Source organism: Enoplosus armatus, chromosome 3 (genome assembly GCF_043641665.1).
Source record: "Enoplosus armatus isolate fEnoArm2 chromosome 3, fEnoArm2.hap1, whole genome shotgun sequence".
Taxonomy (NCBI): Eukaryota; Metazoa; Chordata; class Actinopteri; order Centrarchiformes; family Enoplosidae; genus Enoplosus; species Enoplosus armatus.
In genome coordinates, this window is record NC_092182.1 from 3,895,460 (window position 1) to 3,918,338 (window position 22,879).

Genomic DNA, 22,879 nt, shown 5'->3' on the forward strand with positions numbered 1-22,879 from the left:
GCAACCAAAACCTATAACGCAGAGTTAGCGATATTCAAAGGAGCTTTTCCCCCCAACACTTGCGACCACGGCCTTCGTCGTCTAATCCTCCCGTGCCCTCCACTTGAAACTGTCGACCTGCTGTTAATGTGTCTGAGGAAAGAAGGAATTCCCTTCAGGAACTGATTGTTTGTATATTCTATTTTGCTCGATTTTATTTTATTTTTTTTCCGGTCATATGACACTGGACTGTTGTGAAGGCACTTGCTTGCAGTGGTAGCAGCAGATATGCTGTAAACTGTTTGTGTGTGTGTGTGTGGGGGGGGGGGGGGGGCTGTCTGTGCTGTAGTATTGGACACACTACTGATGGAAGAGAAATCACTGTAGGCATCAGGAGAGAAGTTGCGTGCTGTGGATGAGGTGGTGAGTTGAAGGGTGGAGGGGGCCTGTATTTATATAAACATCCATACTCCTGTGTATTATCCTGTAAACTATGTAGAAATTGAAAGGAGCTGGGGAAGTGCTTTTAGGCTCAAGAGAGGAGGCGGGGAGAAGGATCCGAAGGACAGCAGCGCGACGGAAGTGTCACATGAATGGGTGCCTTATGTTTGGAGTCGAGGTTGCGGGAGCGGGAGCCACAGTTATCGGGGCTGTTAATCACCACGAGGCAGACGTAGAAACGACCTCTCCTCCCAGTCCAAGGTGGAGGAGGAGCCGTCGTGAAAGGGAAATGACTTGTCTTGTAAAGGATGTGACATTGAGCGTAGTCTCTCTGAAAACATTTATTGGCCCCATTTAACGTAGAAAACCAGCATAGTACAGATTATGGATATGATATTTTTTTTTCTTTCTTTCTTTTCTTCCCCCCCCCCCGTGAAGAGCATCAAACTGCTCTGCTGTTTAGCCTCCACCGTCAATTCTCCACTGCCTTTTGCTCTACATTCCCCTTGTGCTTGGTGGTGTGTATTTGCTGTATTTGCATTCAGTCTTAAATGGAAAAAACATACATGCATAAATAAATGTCTCAGTATGATTCAAACGCTGTGTCTGATTCTGAAAAGAGGGGAGAGGGATTTCACTAGTCACTAGTAATGAGAAACTGTGTCCTTGCTTTTACTTAATTATATGACTTTCATTCATTAATAATTCATCATGTAAAAAAATGGTTGTTTTTTTGTTATTTAAGAGGAAAGGATGGAATTGTCATTGGAATTAGGGTTAAAAGGGAAATTGTTTTGTATTGCCACCTTGTGGCCAAATTCAGCAACTATAACAGGGGTGCAGGCTCGTTGTTTGTGTGCTCTTAGTGCCATCTAGTGTATTTTCTGCAACCAACAAACCTTTGCTCGCCATGTGGACTTCACACACACTTTTATAGAAAATGGAAGATACTTTCAGCATTTACAGGTCACCAAATGAAAGTTCTGACAGAGATTTACTACGTTGACCTCTATTCCTTTGCACAGATTTTACGCATCAAGACTAGTCATGAGGAGTATCACAACGCCTGTGAAAGCGGTTGTGCAAGTGATGCCATACAGGGTTATCCCGGGTTGGGGTTTAAGACTGCAACATTTTTGACAGAAAACCTGCGTTCCGAATTCGGGATGTGCCGTTTGAGCGATGTAGCTGCTTACCGAGCGTCTAATGAAGAGATGGTATCCTGTTGCATTATGGGAAGTGTAGGATCCAGAGTTTTTGGACCCATACTAAGGACTAAAAGCCTTGATGTCTAGGCCTGTCCTACTTCAATTCTGCCTTTTTGTTTGACAAGTGCAATCCTAAATTCAAAAATAAAGATGTATCTTGTCCACTTAACTATTAAATCCAGATATTTTGTGTCACATGGCCAGGGGAGGAATATTCCTATATGGCAGTTCTCACATAGGTCATATGTATTGACGGATGGACCAACAGAGCTTGACATTGTTCTATAAATCAATAATCTTTATTAACACAGTATAAACAACAAACAGCAACAGAGGAAACCCTCGTGTAGAGCGTATATGGACAGTAAACCCAGTACACCTCAGAGGGCCTGGCTGAGACAGAAGCATAGACATGGGGCAGATCATGGGTCAGATTTCATGGTACACGCACAGTATACACAGACCTATCAGATGCGTGTTTGCATGTTCCTAAAGCCATTCAGTCGTTTTTTTTTTTTTTGCGGATGGACAGAAGAGAGAGGACAAAGTACAGTCATGCTGAGCGAGTTAGCTACAGTATGAAACAAGAGTTATTACATAAAAACCAAGTAAATCATCTCTTTAGAAAGGTTCTTTTATATAAATGATTTGAAGTGTACAAAACAGTATTTCACACATTTCTTGATGCATGATTCTGAGCAAGAACCCAGTAGCCTACAGTACACTTCCCTTCAAAGTACAAACTACTCAAGTGGATTACAAGCTACATACAGACTGCACTGTACCTCTGTAGCGCAGCACTCCCACATGGCATCAGGAGACAATGGGAAAAGGAAAAGATCAGCAGCATCGTCTTTTATTAAGAATACACACCTATAAAAATGCACCAGGCCTCATATATTGCCAACATCCCATGCGAAACAGCAGAATGCCATTCAAACTAACCTTAGTAACCTCAGCATTGCACAAAGGATGCTGCCCACCCCCCCCCCACCCCTGATCCCAACCACATACATCAACTATCAACACAGCAGCATGTAAACATTACCAAGGCTGCTTCATAGTTCTATGTTTCTAATGTTTGTGATATACATATGATAAGTTAAGGCTCTTTAAGGACCTGAGGATTTTGAACATATGATGAGGCACACAGAAGGCAAAGAATAGCTCTAGACACGGGGCTAACCGAAAGAATGAGGAGCATGAGACAGCCACAAGGGTCCGGTCACCAGTGCAGTTCAATGGCCAAAGCAGAGGAGCCCAGAGGGGGAGACAGCTCTCCAAAACAGCACGGTGCTATTTCTGGTAACAAACTCGGCAACTATCACGTGAATGGCTTGAAGGACTCCATCGACTTTTTTGGGAGTTCTTGGGTCACCTTCCCCCCCCGAGAGGACTGGCACCGAAAAAACACGGCATGCTAAGGCCTCCTGCATATTAAGGATTGGATTTTTACTTTTTTTTTTTTTTGTTTTTGTTTTTGTTTTTGTTTCACGGCACGGAGTTATTGGTCGCTGTAATAATTCCGTCTGTCCATACCGGCCGTGAAGCGATCCCTGCAGAGTGCAATGACAACGTATTCTACAGTCCTCCTTAGGAGTTCAGAGAGTCGTGTAGGGTTATTATCGGTGCATTATCCTAGCTACAAACTTACATGGAACTACAAGGTTGTATCCCTCTGCTGCGTCTCAGCAAGGAAACATTTGGAGAAAGACAACCCCCCCCCCCCTAGAACTTTGGATTTTGTCCCCCATCTTTTGCAGTGTACTCATACTGCGAAGGGCCATTGTGGACAGAGGGAATGATTATGACTACAACTCAATACATCCCAACCTATCCTTTGCGTCATTAGTGCCAGTAAGCAAAATCTGATGCGGGGGGTGAACTTCGTGAAGTTAATATTGTTCTTCATTCTACATTTTCTGCAGATTCATGACATACACAAAGAAAATCTTCAGTGAAATCCGAGCTGGCTAACTTCGGCCAGCCTGCTAACGCTAACACTTCACCAGCATGGTAAAGCATCAGCGTGTCAAATGGACGGATGCTTTTAAACGCTAATCCTCCCTTCACACATACAGCGCTTGGTAAGATGACCAATAATGACAAGCAACCAACACGGCGATGCCGTCCTTTAAGTGAAATCGTTTTGAGATATTGCAGGAACAGAGATGCAGGGCTGCAACAGATAACAGTTAATAGTTCATTCGCTTGAAGACGAAAGAAAAAAAACAACAACAAAAAAACTACCCTGGCTCGTTAGAACCAAAGTATTACAGGTATTTTCTTATTTGAGAAGAGAAAAGGTGCGCTGTCAAATCACATTCTTAACCTACAGACTGGAAAATCTGATGATGTTGTTTGCCATGCACTCAATTGTTCTCGCCCCAGTAAGCCCAGACCGACTTCAAATTGATTAGGAAAAAGAAAATCTATAAAAGCTCAATATGTCATACAAAAAGATGCATATAAGACATTTTTTCCTCTTTATTCTTTTTTCTTATGAAAGCTGCTTTGGTAACAACATAGTCACGACATCGGTCAATCTCCTTTACTTAGCCTGGGTGCTGCAGGGAACTCCTTGCCTGTCATCTCAATGGCATAATCTTTTTTTTTTTCTCACTTTTTTTTTTTTCTCCTCAGCATCTTCCTTCCGCCTCTAAAATCTAAATGAATGGATCTAGTTACACCAGAGTGGGCCGTGTTTGCGTTCCGCCGTAGAGCTGTCTGCACATCAGAAGCCACGCCTGCTGGGAGCTGTTTGTCATAAAGATGTCCGCGCTGTGAAAGACAGTGCTATTGTACTGAGGGCTGACAGAGTGGAGACCTTGGATGCCGAGCCGACTGCATTGGGGCCTGAGAAGGTATTGAAAAGAACGAGGCTGTTAGTCTGTTCGTCGTGACATCACACAGACTTTCTGACATTTCATTTCTTTAATAGGCCGGTCCATCTCCAGCCTGCTTTAGTCATTACGAACTGAAAACGCTCATTTTCAAGAATGCTGGAGAGTTATTACTTGACACATAGAAAGTAATCGAAATAAACGGCTCAACTTTGCATGCAACGCTTGCATTATGGTGTCTTTGTAGAGGCTATAATAGAGTGTTGCAGGCACGGCACATAAGTCAGCACCGCCCTGGTTCCCTCGACAAAAAGCCAATGGGATTTTGGATTATTGCAGAAAATAAGCTCTGTGGCAAACAAAAGTTTATGGTACTTATACGTTTTGTTCAGCGAGATAATCTTCACTAATGAACCCCACTTTTATGATTTTTGAAGCATAAATGGGATCGCCAGGAGTAAAAAGCTAATGTTAGGCTATAAACGAACTACCCCATGGTCGCATTACTTCAATGTCACCAGCACTAAGCTTCCAACTTGTAAGAGAATATAGATATAGCTATATAGACAGATAGATATAGAGTATAAACACAACAAGGCTGTAAAGGCGGACCCAGGGAGTAGATGAGTTTCCGTGTTACCTCTGTCACGTAGCCACTTGTTAGCAACCGCCTTGTTTTAAGACGTAAAAAGAAAAGTGAAAATCTCTTAAGCTTGTGTTAACCACAGACCTTATTTCAGGCATCTAACCAAAAACCCATTTAGAAACCCATTGACTTCGAGACGAGGGACCTGGGTTTTAGGACTCATTCCTGCAGCACTCTACAACACAAATGTCTCATGTAGTACATTCCCCCCCCCCCCACTCTCTCTGTTCTTTTGGAGATGATGATAGCTAATCTGCTCCGGCAAGACAGCAGCAGGGGAGTGGATTATGCAGCTCAGCCACGAGGGAGGCACTAACTAGCTCTCCACTGACCTGGTATCCTTGGGATGGTGATCTGCCTGCTGCTGCTGCCTTCCCCTCCCTCTCCAAATGGCTTTATCTGGATGATATAATCCTCATCAGTGGGGAGGGCGAGCTCCACAGAGGTGGTGTTGGTTTCCATGACGTTGGGCCGGCTGTGCCGATTCTTCTTGTACAGCACCTGAGGGCGAGTGGCGAAAGTCAAGTCGAGAGTCAGGTCAGGCACGGAAGCCATGGCAACAACACATTTTCTGATAAAAAAAAACGAGCTTACCTTGTAACCAGTGACCTCTGACTCATTCTCCAGGGCTTTGACCTGCTCCCAGTTCAATATAATCTTGGAGTCTGACGTGTTCCACATCACTTTAACCGGCGGCTGGCTGGGTGCTGAGAGGAGAAAAACACTTTATTCACCTCAAACAAAAGCTGAACAGGGGCGGAGAGTGACCAGCAGTTCTAGTTTGATGTGCTACTTACGTGGTTTTTTGGTGGTAACGTTGACAGTGGCACTGGGAGGCCCCGTTCCAGCAGTGTTATACGCCCTCACTGAGATGTAATACGTGGTGCTGCCTTTCACCCCACGGATAATGGTAGACGTTTGATTTCCCACAGTCTTCAGCACACTGGCCGTGTCTTCCCTTTCACTTCTACTCCAGTACCTCAGCTGTAAAGCAACAGGGCAGCAGCACAGACGCGAACGCAGGTAAACACGACAGACACCTTAAAAGCTTTCCGTCAGTGAAGCACAAACTGGGAACAGAGAGTTGTGAACTCGACTGGATGGAAGATGTGAACCGGTCTGAAAAACAAGCTTTAGCAGCGTGTCACCTCATGTACCTCTTTGCTCACCATGAGCTACGTGCCTCAGTGTGTGCGGTTTAAGTCGGGGATTTTCCTGCCTTTACGCGGCTTAGGTGTGGGGGTGAGAGCGCGGGAGCTGTAATTTATCGATACGATGTTTGCGTCCTGCCTGGACCCTGCAGCACTGTTCGGTGGGAAAACAAAACATTTTTACATTTGGGGGGGTTCCCTAAATGCATGGGGTGGCTGGCGTATCTTCAGCGAGGGTCCACAGAACAGACTCTTTCACTGAAGCTGGGATCGCCAATGACACATTTTGGTAGCGGAGCCAAACGTAACAAACGCCGCTATCTTCCTCCCTCTCTCACCTTTTCCCAGCCAACGTACGGCGTCTCAGAAAACAAAGGGCACACTTGTCATTTTAAAGCAAGCGACTGGTAAAATGGTGTAAATCTCACTGAATGGGGAATAAATCAGTTGACTAGAAAGTATACTAGCCCTTCAAGTAGACAGCATGATGTTAAAATGACAGGTCGGAGCTGGTCGTCTACTAATGTGAGGTGATGAGCGCAGATGTTCATCACGCTGACTGAGTGCCAAATAGCCAGGTAGTTAAATTTGAAGAATTAAATGTTTATCTTTAAGCTTTTTGAGCATTATCTATGGTAATAATAACAGCCCAAAATGATGTGAAATTGCATAGTTTTGTGGTAAAGAGTGAGGTCAAATATGCAAAAGAAAAAAAAAGAAAGAAAGAGAAAACAAAGACGAAAAGGAAAAAGAATCCTCAGAAACCCCCAGCCATCAACTTCCACTGATAACAGATTTTCTTTGTCACCCTGCTTGTCAGGGCTGAAATAGCTGGCACGCTTGACAGCACAAATATAATTTGTCTTTCCTCACAGGAATGCTTTGCTCAGGCCCTGCTCCTCTGTTGACTTTGAGTGGACAACAATCTATTATTCTGGCACTTTATGCAATCTGTGGATGAAAACAGCGCCTTTCTTCGCCTCTTGGATGTCAATAATGAGCGGAATTAAAACGACTCAGAACTGACTGAGCCTTGTTGCGTGGATTAGAAGCTAAATGTTCTATCCCTTCGAGTATTGCATCAGTACGCTAATCGGGGTGGTTACAGTACTTAGGTAAACAACAAGAGCTACACAACTAAACCCACAGGCACGGGACTAGGCTGGACCATTATGCATGCAGCAAGCTATTATCTCCTATGCCCAAGGTGCACGAGCCTGAAACACTCATCAATAATAGAAGAGAACAGGATTCAACGGCATTAGTTGGCATGTGCTTGTGCACGCGCACACACACACACACACACACACACACATTTGCACCCACAAACAAGGTATTTGAGTGCAGCTCACCTCATAGCCCAGCACTCTTTTCTTGCTGGCATTCCAGGGCAGAGCTTTCCACGAGACTTCAATGTCGGACGCGGAGAGGCTCCTGGCACGGATCCTGGTGGGCGCTCGGCCAGGCTCTGGAGTTAATGTATAAAGACTCTGAATGATTTTAGAAGTAACACTGAGCTTTAATGACCCCTCAAAGAGGGAACATCAAAACTGTTCCAAAGCAATTTCATCTGAACAACAGAGGGAGGGAGGTATGGGGAAGTGCTGATAGAAGAACTGCTGCCACTGTTCAGGACCCTGGATGGATCTAGTCATGTACTCATGCATTAATAGTGGCTGAGCAAGTAGAGCTACTCCAAACTATGTGGAGTATGAGATCCTGCGCACCTTCCTCAGCAGAGTAGATAGTGGCGACAGGTCCGAACGGCCCTTCCCCTTCGTTGTTGTAAACCCCGACCTTCACGTGGAAAGGCGAGAACGGCTGGATGCTCTCGTTTTTGAAGACGTATCTGGATGTTTCAGCGGACGGCACGGCGGCCTGCATCCATCCCGTGGCGCCACGGGGTCGGAAAGCCACGACGTAGCCGAACCCTGCTCCATTCTGCAGCTCCTCAGGAACCGGCTGCAGGAAAAAAAAAACACAGTTAAAGCACAAAAGAAATTCATTTCCTCATTTCCATGCAAAATTCAAGTACAGTACACATTTTGGAAACTTACGACTAAACACACTAAAGACATGGCCTTTGAGTCAATGCTTTGCCCCAAATATAACATGCCGTACACACAAGAACTGTTGCTAGATACAGCCATTACACAGTACAGTACACTCAGCACGATACCATACCAGCAGCTGTTGTCTGAGTGACTGTGATCATTCTGTTGTCAGACTGATAACATGCGTCATACATTCCGTACTGCAGACTAGCAGACACAGTACATGCTCGTATCAAAGAGCACTTCGTTTCTTCTGTTTGTCCATGAATGTCAGGCTGTGGTCTAGATATCTCAACTCTGGGCTCCTATGATGAGCCCCTTACTTTTTATAATACAGCATTCTTATCAAAAGCCTCAATGGACTCACTTACAAATGGCTCCCAAATATTGCTTGGAAATGGGAAAGGATGGACTCCCACACACATATTTACTACAACCTGTTTACATCACAGTTTATTCATGTATGTGTACATATATATATATATGTATATACATATATACATCCTGATGTGTTACATCAATAAGGCCAGTAAAACTATATATGTGTCCTTAATTCAGAAAAATATCAATAGAACAAGTTATACAGTACAGCATGAATGCACATTATGCCAGTCATGCGTGAATTCCCATTAAAGAGGATGTGGGGAGAAATTAGACCGCTGCTCTCACTTGGATGGACTCCCTCACACACACACACACACACATATATATATATATATATACATATACATACATATATATATTTATCACAACCTGTTTATATTACAGTTTATCCATTTATCACTTCTGTACACCTGCCTACCGCAGTATTATATCTTTTCTTTTTCTATATATCTTAAAAATATATTAGGGTTAGGGTTCCAATATTTTAACTTCTGCACTATTTTACTTGAACTGGAACTTTTAGGCCCACTACAGGTAACACACCAAACTCGTAAGCACAACTTAAAGTTCAAATTACACAAAAAATGCAACACTCCATCCCCCCACTTTCATGTCAAAAGGAAAACGCCTCAGGAATCTTCAGGGGAGAGGCAAAAAAAGAAGAAGAAAAAAGCGGCTTTGTTAAGCAGAAGTTAGACTTTAATTGAACTCTTGCATATTGAAACATCAACAGCGATTCTGTGAAACGTTCCGCAGCGGGGGCTGATGATTTTTGAGCAGCCTGAATAAATAGAAGCTTTTGGAGCTGGACTGATATGTTGGGGGGCTTTGTACGAGAGAAAGAAAGAAAAAGAAAGAAAGAAAGAAAGACAGAGGGAAAAAAGAAAAAGAGGGAAAAACAATCTGAAAAAAAGTTGGGACTTCGAAGGGACCATTGAGTTTAATTATCGTATTTAAACCTCAAAAGCATTTTTCTCTCCCCTAGGGTGACAGCAGCAGTTATGGCCTCCTCTGTTCTTAAAAATGAAATGCCATACATTAAGCCATTCATCTGTTATTAATGAAACAGAGGCCCGGATCCACAGAGAATAATGACGCCTGGCTCCCTCCTCCATGGCTGAGGGATCCCTGAGCAAGGTTGCTTACCTCCCATGTGATGACTAATTCGGAGCGACTGCCACCGCCTCCGCTCACGTTAGCCGGCGTGACCTTCGGAGCTGGAGGAAGAAGACAGATCAGCTTAGCCCTGTTGACTTCACACGGCGCTGAGAAGGCACATGTAATCATTTTCCGTGTTGCTACTCCCGCGCGGCAGAGAAAGGTAAACTTTAGACATATTTGAACTTCCAGAAATCCTGTAAGATTTCAGCAAACAGCCGAGTCGTGTTTGCAGACACGGCCAGCCTTTGATGCTTCTCATACCGAAAGATTCCAAAGGACCAAGACACACAGAGGATCTAACCTTGCTGGGTAGACTCCTGATTGCTGCTTTATAGAGATGGTTTGGATTTTTTTTTATCAAGGTTCGATCTGAATAGAATTTCAGCTTCTTGTGTCACAGAAGTGACCACACGCAACACGAAATCTACATTTTTACAAGCACCAAAAATGTACTTCACCTTCATTCTAGGTCTTGTTTGGCATTCTGGGAAATACACATATTTGCTTTTGTACCAAGAGTTAGTTGAAAAGACTGCTATCACTCTCATATGTGTACATTAAATGTGAAGCTGTTAGCGTAGCTTAGCATGAAGACTGTAAACAGGGCAAAATAGATGTGGTTAGTATTATCGGGGGTTATTTGCTAGAAATAGTTTTCAACTTGTCCATTTTACGTGAAATATAAGTACTGAGCTTTACAGGTGATGTTGTTGGGGTGCTGGGGGATTTTGTTAACTTCAGACATTGTCAGGCTAGCTGTTTCCCCTTGTTTCCAGTCTTTATGCTATGCTAAGCTAAGCTAAGCGAAGCGTCACCTGGCTGTATCTTCATATTTACTGACATAAGAGTAGTACCAATCTTCTCATCTGATCTCTTAAAAAAGAGAAGAAATCAAGTAAATTGCGCTTGTCTTTGAGGGGAAGAACAAATAAACATGACATACACTTTTGAAAGAGGCATAAAGAAAGTTTTTTTGTGTTGCAGTACATACAGGTCCCCTTTGTCCTTGCTTGTTTAGATGGCTTGCTGGGCTCGCCGGTCCCGATGGTGTTGCTTGCCAGGACTCGAAACTCATACTCCACCCAAGGGCTCAGGTCTATTACTGTAGCTGTCAGCCGGTGGCCCCCCACCACCTCAGGAACTGGCATAAAACAAACAGTGGCCCCCTTCAGTATCAAGAAACTTTGTGTGTGTGTGTTTTATATATATATGTGTGTGTGTGTGTGTGTGTGTCATCTTAGCATCAGCAGCACACTGTCCTCCGGGCTGACAGGCCTGGTGGGACTCCACCACAGGTACATAGGACAGGTGTAATCCCTCACAAGGACACATAATGCACACACTAACTCTCAAAACAAGAGATATAAAGAAACACACTGACTGTTAACTTGCTGATTTGGAGATTATTTAGCTCTCTGGTAAGACATGGCGAGGAAATGATGCGCTGTGTGTGTTGCTGGATGTATAGAAAAACATCAAAATCTCCGTGATGCCTAAAATATAGAAAGAATTAGAGATGATGACTAGAAATGACAAAATGTAAATTTCTTCTGTTGAGGGAGGCGCTCTATCTGCAAGGTCATAATGTAGTTCCGTATCATATATATATGAATATATTCCTGATGTGTTAAATCAATGAGGCCAGTAAAACTATCTAAGTGTCCTTAATTCACAAAAATATCAATAGAACAAGGTATACAGTACGGCATAAATGCACATTATGCCAGTCATGCATGAATTCTAAGGGCCCCATTAAAGAGGATGTGGGGAAAAATTAGACCGCTGCTATCACTTAACTACACTATCAAATTACAGCCTTGGCAACAAGCATCATCATCAGGATAAGATCCATGTTTCACGATTCCCAGGAGTCCGATAAAATGGCGGTCAATAGTCATGCTACGATTGCGTACCATTTGGTGCTGGGGTGAAAAAAAAAAAAAAAGAAATTACCTCCCCAATGTTCTCACGGGCGAGGCAGAATGAAGAGCGGCCCCCCTCCATGTGATTGGAGTCGGCCACGGCTGGTTGGAGAGAGCTTACCTGTGGTGACAGCCTGCCACCCGAGGGAAAATGGTGTCCTGGCCTGGATGGTGTGTGCCGTAATTGGACTGTGATTATCAGGACCAGGCCTCCAGGACAGAGAGGCTGTGGTATCAGTGATTCCTTCTACATGGATGCTGGTGGGGGGGCCCGGGGGACCTGATAGATGGCACAGCCAGGCAGGAAAGAGGAGGGAAAGATAGATAGAGAGACAGTCGGCAGGAAGGGAGGGGGGGGGGGGGGGGGGGAGTGGGGGGTGGTAATGTAAATTAGGAAGAGATGGAAAGATGGTGGGGAGAGTTGGGGTGGTTTTAGCACCTGCGGCTACTATAGCAGAATCAGTTCAGTGTGAAACCTTTGGGAGCTATTTGGTCTCAATAGACAGTGAATTTCCTTTAAACCTCGAAGACAGAAATTTCCATTTGCCTCCTTTTTTCGTTCTAACCCTTTATTTCATTAATCACTGACAAATCCCTTCCTTCTCCAGCAGCAGATGAATGATACATCACTTTACTGTTTTGAAACCTTCAACACTGGCCTGGAGCCTGACGAGTCCGGTCAGTAGTCACTTTGACTTGGGACTCTGCGCTCGGTGTCGTGGCTTACCTCGGACCACCAAGTCAACGGCGATGGAAATGCTGTCCACCTTCGTTTGCACGGCGCACGTGTACTTCCCTGCGTGCCTCAGCTGGATGTTTCGAATCATGATGTCTCCTGCCGAGTGCTGCTGTCATTCAACACATGCACCATCACACACACACACACACACGCACACAGACTTCCATAAGCAACATGGTAAGCCTCCAGCTATTGTAATTCTGCAACAAATTCTACAAATACTGACTTTCCAGCCACATGGGAGCAAAACCAGCTGAAGAGAAAGCTCATTCTCATGTATGTGCATCTTGAAAAAATTATTCCTCACACAGCCTTTCCTCCCAAATTCCAAAAAGGACACAGAATAAAAGCACGGAGTGTGCCCGACAGGGGGGCGAGGGGTATTTCTATCTCTATAATTACAGAAATGCACTTGCTCAAATAGCTTGATTTTGATTGGGGTATAGAGCCGTTTCAGTTTTAAGGAGCAGCCTAATGGCTAGTCTAAATAGCTACTTCTTTAAGGGAGCCCTTTATTCCATCTCTAATTGTAATTCCCACGCCCACATTATCATTTCATCATAGCAGAGCCGCGCATGTTCGGTAATAAATTGGACATGGCGGAAAGCTGTTGCACAATGGCAGTAAAAATGCTATGGAGTGGCTGGTAGCTTCATCAATGTAAGTGTAGTTGTAGAGTAATTTATTAGGTCGAGGAGGCTGTAAATAATAGCACAAGAAGCACCTAAATCATAGAGGAAACAGGAGAGACGACTCTGTGCTGCATTTTTTTTTTTCCTTTACGCCTGCAGTTTTTGAAGGAGCCTTGAATTTTCTTTTTAGGGGAAAAAAAACAACAAAAAACCCTGCGTATCACATGCTGAGATGTAAGCTGCGAACCTTTTTAAGTTTACAACGGCTGACGGAGACTGGTTGCAGGGAGTGTATGTAAATTTCATTTTAAAGTAAACCACAGGCAGCAATTTTCTGGCCATAAATAATACACTTGATACAAACATTTCCTCTGCACTGCGGCTGAATTTATTATGACCCCGCTAAAAGGAGGAGAAGGAGCATAATATTGACGTACCAATGAATCTTCAGAGTCACCTCCTGACCTTTGTACAATGAAATCTCTGCAGGGGTTGGAAAATAAATCAGCGTCTTTTATGTAGCAGAGGAGCACAGTCGCGCCAATCCAATTAGCATTCTTCAACACGCCACGGTAAGGTTTGTTTCTTAATTATTCATTATATTCCGTGTCATCTGAAAAGCAATCTGGAATGACTGAAAGCTTATGGGGGCGATTCAACATGAGGCGTGGCATAAATTGCAAAAGTAACGAGAGAAAAAAATGCTCAATATCCCCAAAAAGTAAACCTGCTGAATTAGTGATTTGCATGCAGAGATCTGGTCAGAGTCCTGGATTTTAATACGGTGGTGGACAGAGACTGGTGAGGAAGAAACGCCTGTTTTAGGGCGAGACAGCGCACACTATTATTGCGTGTTCGTGGCCGTAATGAACATTTCCAAAGCCTGTCAGGCTCTATTCAGGTGATCAGTTTGACGTGCATTTAGAGTTGCAGTGATATAGGTGCAGACTGACAACTTTTAGATGGAAAAGTGCGTCATGTTTCTGCGCTTATAATATTTCGGAGGACAAAAACATTTGTGCAGAGAATCTTTTCATGATCCCGTGGATCCTGTAAACATACCAAATCCTGTGCTGTTTCATGAGTGAAGCTTGCCCGTTTGCACTGCAGGCATCTAGAGCTGTGGAGCTGTGGAGATTTTATGCTCTTAATTTCATATATGCTAATATAACTTGTTATATTATTTTATGCTAATGTTACTTTCATTTTTTTTTGCAAACATTACTTTTGTTTTTTGTTTTTTTCTATGCTAATGTTACTTTTATTTTTTAATGCTAATGTTACCTTTATTTTTTGTACACTAACGTGCCACATACATTTACCTCTAAACACTAAATTATATTGGTTTTCAGCAAGTTGCTCCAGTTCTAAATAATGAAAACGTCCATACACTGTATAAACTAGCATGGTATTGTGACAACTTGATGTCTAATCCCCTGCTGCACGCGCATCCTCAATTGTTTGTAAATGGGAAACCTTTCGTCTTTGCAGCTCTCACAACATGACAGCCAGTTTGAAAATCAGAGGCCCGATAGCCTTGCAGGTTCTGAGAAACCTTGGGGGGGGGGGGGGGATTATGGACTTACACCTCCCACTTTTTCGAAGAATCCACCGTGGCTCCCGAAGTGGATGACCTGCTCGTTGAAGAACCAGGTGAACTTGAGCTCCAGGGACGGGTCGTGGCTCACTTGGCAGGGCAGGACCACGCTCTCCCCCACGGTGACGTCCAGCGTGGATGGCAGGGTGGTTATGATGGTCGGCTCTGAAACACACGTTCACATGATCAGACTCGCCGTTCAGCTCCCCCCCCCCCCTTTTCCGGGCATTACAATTCAGCACAGGAAGTAGCTTTGCGGAAAAGCCAAGCCCTTCCATCATCCTTATGGATATGTCAGACTCAGTTAATAGAAGGATATGTGGGACAGAGCACACAGCAAACTAGGGCGCGCAGCTACAAAAACTGGTATTAGTTCCGGCCTGAGCTCGTCTCTGCGGGGACTCTGAGACGTGGCTCTCCTGCATCCTGAGAAGCCGCCATGTGTCACTGCCAGCTCAGCCTTCGGCCTGGAACTCCCCCCTGATCGGCCCGAAATTCCCAAAACGCACCACGAGGAAAACAGTAAACAGCAGTGAGCACTCCTTCCAGTCATCGCCGCTCTCTTCTCAAGCCTGCAGTGCATTACAAGCATCACAAGGGAATAAGGCAAGCGTCCCCTATCTGCACTTGTGTGTGAGCATCGGAGGAGGAAGGTGAGGACATGAGAGAGGCCAGAAGGGAGGGGGGGGCTGTATTCTCAGAGTGTACAACACCTGTCTCCCTCTTGGGGGTGCTGTGATTACTTGGTTGAAATTGCCACTCTGAGCACACAGAGTAAATTAACCATGGCAAATGATCCCTGGACAGGCATAGATTCATGTAGAAAGTGCCGGCAGTGCAGTCTTCATCCAGAGTGAATTCGATACCTTCATTCTATTGGCACCCTCCATCCCCTCCCTCCCCCGACACACAGACACACAGACACACACACACACACACACACACACACACACACACACAACCACCATACGCTCCCAATGTGATTTATCTAGTCGTTTTCTGATATCAGGCCAGAATGCTATCAGCTGGTGGGTTTTGTCACACACACAATGAAAGTGTGTCTGAGAGGCCCCAGTCCTCCATTGCTGGAGCTAAATGGTGAGCGATGGCGGCGCGGCAAAAAACGTCGTAGTAATACACAGGAGGTATTCAAGGGTCTGTGTCTACTATGTCTACTGCTCTGTTTTCAAATGCTGGTAGAAACCTTGTAGAACAAGTGCGAGAAGGAAAATGAAAACCTAAAAAATTTAAAGGGTAAGAGACAGACTTCTGTGTCGAGACTGTACAGTGGTTTTCATGGCGAGACAGTTACTCTAGGAGCGAGATACAGGAGATAACAAAAGGCTCAGGAAGGATCTGCGGGGAAATACTTACATGGATCCACAGTCAAACATATTTACTCCTTCTATCTCTGCAACATAGCCTACTATAAACATTTATTTTCTTTTATGGTTTCCTCCTCTAACGCGAACGCCTCTCCTCGGCCGCCCGGTCTCTGCCTGCCTCCAGGGATTCACTGTGACAATGATGGTGGGAATATGCTCCCTTATTACCCTCCTCTGTCATCATTTGTGACAGATTATGGACGACCAAGGTTGGTTACACAACCGCACACTTTGCTCGTAATGTGATTGATTTCTATCTTGTATAATGCCTTGTTACCGACTGCCAGCGATAACGAGGGGATAGTAACCCACTCACTTAGCGAGGTCAATCAGGGACAAGATAGAGAGCGTGCCAACGTGCTGAGACGGACTGGGTGACACCCCAGGAAGTGCTACCGAGGTGCGTCAAAGCGCCGTTGACACGTTTCCGTTTGTACTGACATACTTTCAAAAGTGTTTTCTCCACAGTCACCTGTTGTTACGTGACAGTGTCTAACATGAATAAATGACCATAAATGAATTAAACATACCAAACCAATGTGTGTAAATGTTGTAAATGCTGTGATTTCTCCCACCAGGAATGGTAGGCCAATACATTTCCCGTGTACTGTGCTGACTGCTTTGTAATTCAGTTAATTCAGAACTATTTTAAAAATACACTGATGGCTGTCATTGAGTGGTGGCTGTAACAATTGTGATAGACACTTTTGAACCCATTTATTTCAGTTTTCATGACTAAAAGAAATGAAATGTCCACAAAAACATTTGAAACAATAGGACTTGCCATTGAGGAAATTTCATTGGATTTTCATGCAGATAACCCTCACTGTTGTGTAGTATTTTTGATGTCGTTTATCTGAAAGTATGTCATTCATCAACGTGCACGGATCAAGTCATGGTTTTGTTGTTGGCGAGACTTTCCTAACAACATTACATCCTCATACTTCATATGACAAAGTTGATCTCTTGCCATTGTCTTCCAAAACTACCCATAACATACCTCTTATGGTCAGGGTATGGTTAGGTTTCGTCAACTAAAACTCGGTAAGGTTACAGAAAACACGCATGCTTTATTCCATGGCTACAACATTTCAGAATATTTCCCTACGTTCCCCAGTAAGAATTATTTGATTTGATACTCATTTCTCCAAAAAATAGTCTTTTGGTTAGAGCACAGTCAGCTGAACAAGCAAAACGGTGACACTTGTCTGCAGGCAAGTACGCAATTAAACATATAAGGAGAATAAAGCTCAAGAATATTTTCTTGGGTTTAGATGGACCTACTTTTGCTTCATCCAGTACCAAATTACATAATTATTTTCAGGAAAAGTCCCAGGAAATTCTTACAGACCTGTAAAGCCTTACCAAAAATGATTGCCACGGTAAGAATGTAAAACAATGCCACGCTATATCTGCCTCTGCTAAGAAAGGACAGAAACTACCCTCACTACGGCAAGAGACCATCTGAGTCATTTTTGTGGTGAGAGTCGGTGCTGTATTCAAGCCATTTGATTGTTAAGAAAAATTGAAAATATATACATATGGTCTGATATAGAGGTTTTTAGGCTGAAGACCGCCAACATTGTTTAAAGAATGAGAATTTGACTGACTATTTGATCATTTAAGCAACATCAAGTTGGACTACTAACCTTAGACAACAACAATCATAGCACTGCATGCAATTTTAAGGAGGTGTGGGAGCCAAACAGATGACTTACTGGCCCTGGCTCGCAGTGGGAACACTCAAGAGAAGCTGTGCAACAATAACGTACGGTTGAGCAGAAAGCAGAGCGAGCTAACCGTTACCAAATGACTCCCTGCTCCTCACTGAGGCGCACTGACATGCCTCACATGGCCAGTTTCACCAGTCTTCCCACAAACAGCAGCCATTATGAATAATGCTCACTCCCACCCCCCCCCCCCCAGGCCCCAACCCCCCCCTGTGGAGATTCCCTCCCAGCTTTGATGGTCTAAAGCTGTAATGTGTAAGCAGGGAGAATATAACTCCTTGAGTGTATATACACTCTGTAGTTTTTCACACAAGGTGAGTGATGTGCGCTTGAATAATGCATAGAGAAGGGCATCGAAAGAGCCACGGCCCACGTGATGCTGGGACTTTGAAAACAAATTTACCGGAGCAAAGCCTGACCCTGACCCTCTGAGTTCTTCAAACCGAGATTCACGCCGATCATCCGGAGGCATGCAGGTCCAAGACAAACACAAACATGTAAAGAAAATGTTTTTTTCAGCGGCGGGTCGAAAAAAACGTTCTCTAAAAAGGCCGTACGAGATTTGACGGTTCACTTTGCTTCATCATGTATTTGGAAGCAAATCACTGTAACATTATGCATCGCATTCCATGTTGCTGAAGAAGTCTGTCGGCGAAATCAATCCACCACCAACTCTTCCTCCCCTTGCTTTTCAAATGAACAAACCAAGAACATTGCTTTCATCAGCACAGCACAAACTCCTCTGATGCGCCTTTGTGAATGCCACTTATTTTCAGACAGATCAAAGGTCTCTCAAGGACGAACTTCAATTATGGAAAAACCATACATACAGCTCTCAACAGATACATACAAGATGCACTGAATAGTGTATTCTTAGGATGTGCAGTGACACATTTGCAGCAACCTGCTGGTGATCACTGACAGATGGCTGCTCATTATTTTTCTATATGGCTGTCAGGAGTCACACCGCATTTATTTCACATAGTTGCTGGCAGTCAACATGGGCGAAAGGGTTCGCTTGGAAAAACGCCTCCCAGAGTTCGGCATAAAACTGGAATGTTTTTAGGTCCAAAATCCAGCTTCCATTCAGTGGGGCTCAAGAACAGTACGTAAACTGATCGGACTACTTACACCTCCAAAAGCCAGAACAGACAGAAAGTCTTTTTTATTCAACAGGACTAAATGGCCCAGTACACTCATCAGAAGCGCTTGTCAGAATGTCGAGCTTTGGAAACCCTATACCCCCCACACCTTTCCAACGCTGGAACTAGGTGGGCTGCGTCTGACAATTCATGTATCTTTCCAAAACCATTCACTTCCACTTGCGTGCAGTGTGGAAGCAAGGTTTGAACTTCTCCCTTAAACCCTCTTTCTTCTTTCTTTAAATAACTAGTGCAACACTATTAATGTCTTCCAGGAGAAAATGTACGCCGTTATGCTTCTCTATATGGCAGACGACTTGTCATTTCACCTTTGAGTGTGGCCGTTTGGAGCCGCTGTAAATCAGTTTGCCCGTCGACATGGTTGGATGACTCGTGGTACAAACTTGTTATTTTCTAGCATAACCCGGCCATAAGCGCCAACAGCCATGGTAGTAACATGCCGATGTCAACCATTTTCACCATCTTAGTTCAGCGTGTTAGCATTCTAACGTTGGTTAATTAGCACTAAACACAAAGATGGGAATGGTATTAGTTCTGCAGGTATTTGGTCATAAACCAAAGTATTCGATGAGTTAAAATGTTGACCTCATGATGGTGCTAGTGGAAAAGTGAAAAGATAATTCATCCTGAGGGGAACATAAATGTCTCTACTGAACTTCATGGCAATACATTCAATAGACATTTCATCAGCGGCTCCTGATAAGAACCTCATGGTGGCACTACAGGAAAAGTCAGAGGATCACCAAAGTCATCAGGATTTATCCGCTGGGGACCAGAATGTCTGTACAAAAAAAAAAGTCATCCCTAGAGCCATGCCACTAGCTAGGCTAAAAAGTGCGAACACAAAGAGGTCTGCAGTGGTGCTTCCTGCCGGTTTGCTGACTCTGGACATGTATAAGTGATTCTTTCTGTGGTCCTAATTGTCCGTTGTAGTCTGTTCCTGTTTTGGTGGCTGATCCAAACCAGACAGGCGATAGATGGACAGAGAACAGACTGGATTATTGCAGTGTAGAACTGGATCAGCAGCTCCTGAGGCAGGTTGAACTTCCTGAACTGGCGCAGGAAGAATATACTCTGCTGGGCCTTCTTGATGATGGACTGTTTGTTGGATGCCCACTTTAGATCCTGGGAGATTGTGGATCCCAGAAACCTGAAGGCCTCCACAGCAGACACAGTGCTGTTGAGTATGGTGGTGGTGGGGCTCCTCCTGAAGTCCACTGTCATCTCCACAGTTTTGAGTGTGTTCAGCTGCACCTGAGGGCCAGCTGTTCAATCTCTTTTCCATAAACAGAGTCATCACCGCCCTGGACGAGGCCAATGGCTGTTGTGTCGTCTGTAAACTTGTTGGAAATGATGAATTGCCTTCAGGGCTTGCAGAGGCAAACAGAAGTGAACACAGTATGATCTCAGAAGTTTTGAGTTCACTGACCATCTGTAATGATCTGAGGCAACCCTAATTGCTACAGCTAATCTCCAGTGTAATCAAAATTCAAGGAGCACGTCTATAATCAAGTGCAATTAATCTGCTAATATCCCTCCAGTGTTGGAATAATGGGGACATTAACAGGGCTCATATGCTGTGACAGCTCCTCTGCTGTTTCCTAGGTGGCTTATTCACAGCAGGAGATGCCGAATGCTTTTTGACAGGTATTTTTCAGTATTCATATCACCTAAGTCGATTTGAATAAACTACTGTCAACTCCCATAAGGGCTGCTCCCGCAACACAGATTCCTCCCCACTAAACAGGTTTCCAATCCTCAATGAAATAGTGCGTGTAAATTACCCCATCCCATTTTCCAAACAATATTGATTGTGACAGAAAGGCACAAGATCATATACAGGAACATTTGTACATCAGCTGCAGAAAACAGCTTTAACATATGATGATGGAAAGGAAGCAAGTAAGAGAGGGTGTCAAATAAAACCCATGTTCCCTTTCACAAGAATAATAAGTGGATAACAGTGCTGTCTATTTATGCTGAGAAGACGTGTGTCCTCCACTGCCCCCCCCCCCCCGCACAGATTGGCTGGGGGGTTCTGTACCATTTTCATTTCACACTGTGATAAATGGGTAAAAGGACAGCGTAGAGTGTAACTGGTAGAGTGTAGCGACGCTGTGCTTTCCATTTTGCCTCGAAGTCGAGCTCGGCGTCTTAAAATTTCACACCAATTAACGTGTTCCTGTGCAAAAATACAAATACACTGACATTTTACACTGTTAATTTCTTCACTTCAATTATGCAAAGGTTACTGATTATTTTTGTAGAAAGGCAGAGTCGTTAATGGGAGGCAGAATGAGGCATCAGCATAAATCAGAGGCAAGGTGCACTCTAAGCTATCCCGACATCCTTGACTGCTGCGGACTTTCAAGCATTCATAATACATGAAATCTGTCGTTTATAATTCAACAGAAAAAAGGAAACATTCCTTGATAATGATTTACAAAAAGAGCTGGTCGAGAGTTTTTCAAAATTCCATTGTGTGATGTGTTTTCTGGTAAAAAGGTTTTGTTTTTTTAACCTGTGCAATTATTGGCCTAACAGGTTTAAGGTCTCCTCAACACCAACACGCTGCTTGTTTACATGTGGTTACACTCAACCACATTCCCTCTGAGGTAGGTGAATAAAGGTTCTGAGTGAATTTGCCAAGCACGATCTTGCCCACAGGCTGCTTGTCGTGGAACTGATGAAATGCAATGGCAGCTGTCTGATTTCATGCAAAATATTCCAATAATCGGTTGAAATATACATGTAAATCTTTAACCAAACCTTTTGAAATATGACTGGTGAACTTTTCTCCCTAAGGCCAATATACTGAAGATCAATAATTCTATGAATCTACGCAAGCCAGCCAACAAGGAAGGTCAAGGCAGAGCAAATAACAATAACACAAATTAACTGTGCAACTGGGGTCCCAGTGAGGGTATAGTTCAATGAATATGTCAACAAATCCCCCAGAAACTGGAGAAGGTGAGAACATTATTCCCTGTGGAAATAGGACAGAAAAACAGCAGTGTGCACAGAATAAAGTGACTCAATGCACAGCAATTTATACCCAGCTCACATTCCTTTTCAATGATGGCAAAGCAAGACGCATTTCATACACAAAGGCAAATTCAAAGTGCGTTACATAATGCATTGAAAGACATAAAAAAAAGAAGGAAAAACAGCATAAAATCATTAAAATTCAGATTAAAACAATAGAAACCTTTTTAGGCTATTACAATGTTAAAGACAGAGACATAAGTACACGACAGGAGGGTAAGATGATTCATGATGAGTATTCAAGGTTCAGTCAAAGGCAATGCAGAAATAAAAGTTTTTAACCTGGACTGAAAGGTGGTCAGAGTTGGTTCAAGTCTAGTCTTGCATAGCCAGACCTATCCTTTGGAGATAGGCTGAACCCATTATCATTCTGGGATAGGGGAAAAAAACACTTTGGCTTTAAACCAATCACAATCGTCTTGGGCGGCCCAGGCCCTTGCAAAACGGTAACATACAGATAGCGGAAGGGAAGGAGAATTCCAACTGAGATTCCAACGGCATATTTATACCAACAGTCTACATCGGGTGAACCAGACTAGCTCAAGTCTAATATCCTCCTGGTGCACAGTAACTAAATGCTGATTCTTTTGGTCTTAAATCATTGAGAGATTTATTGACAAGCCGCAGTACTTTAAACTATATTCTCTGACACACTGGACGCCAATGAAGATTCGAGAAATGGCATCACATGTTCAGTTTTCTTGGTCTGTCTTAAGATTGTAGCAGCAGAGTATCTCAGCTTTGTCTGCATTTAGCTGGAGAAAGTTCAGGCATGTCCAGTGATTTTAACTTCAATTCC

The 22,879-nt window shown here is 43.8% G+C and overlaps 1 protein-coding gene across 1 annotated transcript in view; it reads right to left on the reverse strand.

The window, feature by feature from the left end:
• Positions 1–4,392: 4,392 nt before the first annotated feature.
• The window catches only part of cntn4 (contactin 4), a 129,908-nt gene continuing 111,421 nt past the window's right edge, over positions 4,393–22,879 (reverse strand). Inside the window, exons 13-23 of the mRNA XM_070902855.1 lie at positions 14,747–14,922; positions 12,517–12,637; positions 11,911–12,069; positions 10,859–11,008; positions 9,853–9,923; positions 7,996–8,230; positions 7,621–7,736; positions 5,915–6,101; positions 5,712–5,824; positions 5,450–5,618; positions 4,393–4,484 (exon numbers count right to left, since the gene is read on the reverse strand). Of these exons, the coding sequence (XP_070758956.1) occupies positions 4,393–4,484; positions 5,450–5,618; positions 5,712–5,824; positions 5,915–6,101; positions 7,621–7,736; positions 7,996–8,230; positions 9,853–9,923; positions 10,859–11,008; positions 11,911–12,069; positions 12,517–12,637; positions 14,747–14,922 (1,589 nt within the window). The remainder of the gene's footprint in view (positions 4,485–5,449; positions 5,619–5,711; positions 5,825–5,914; positions 6,102–7,620; positions 7,737–7,995; positions 8,231–9,852; positions 9,924–10,858; positions 11,009–11,910; positions 12,070–12,516; positions 12,638–14,746; positions 14,923–22,879) is intronic.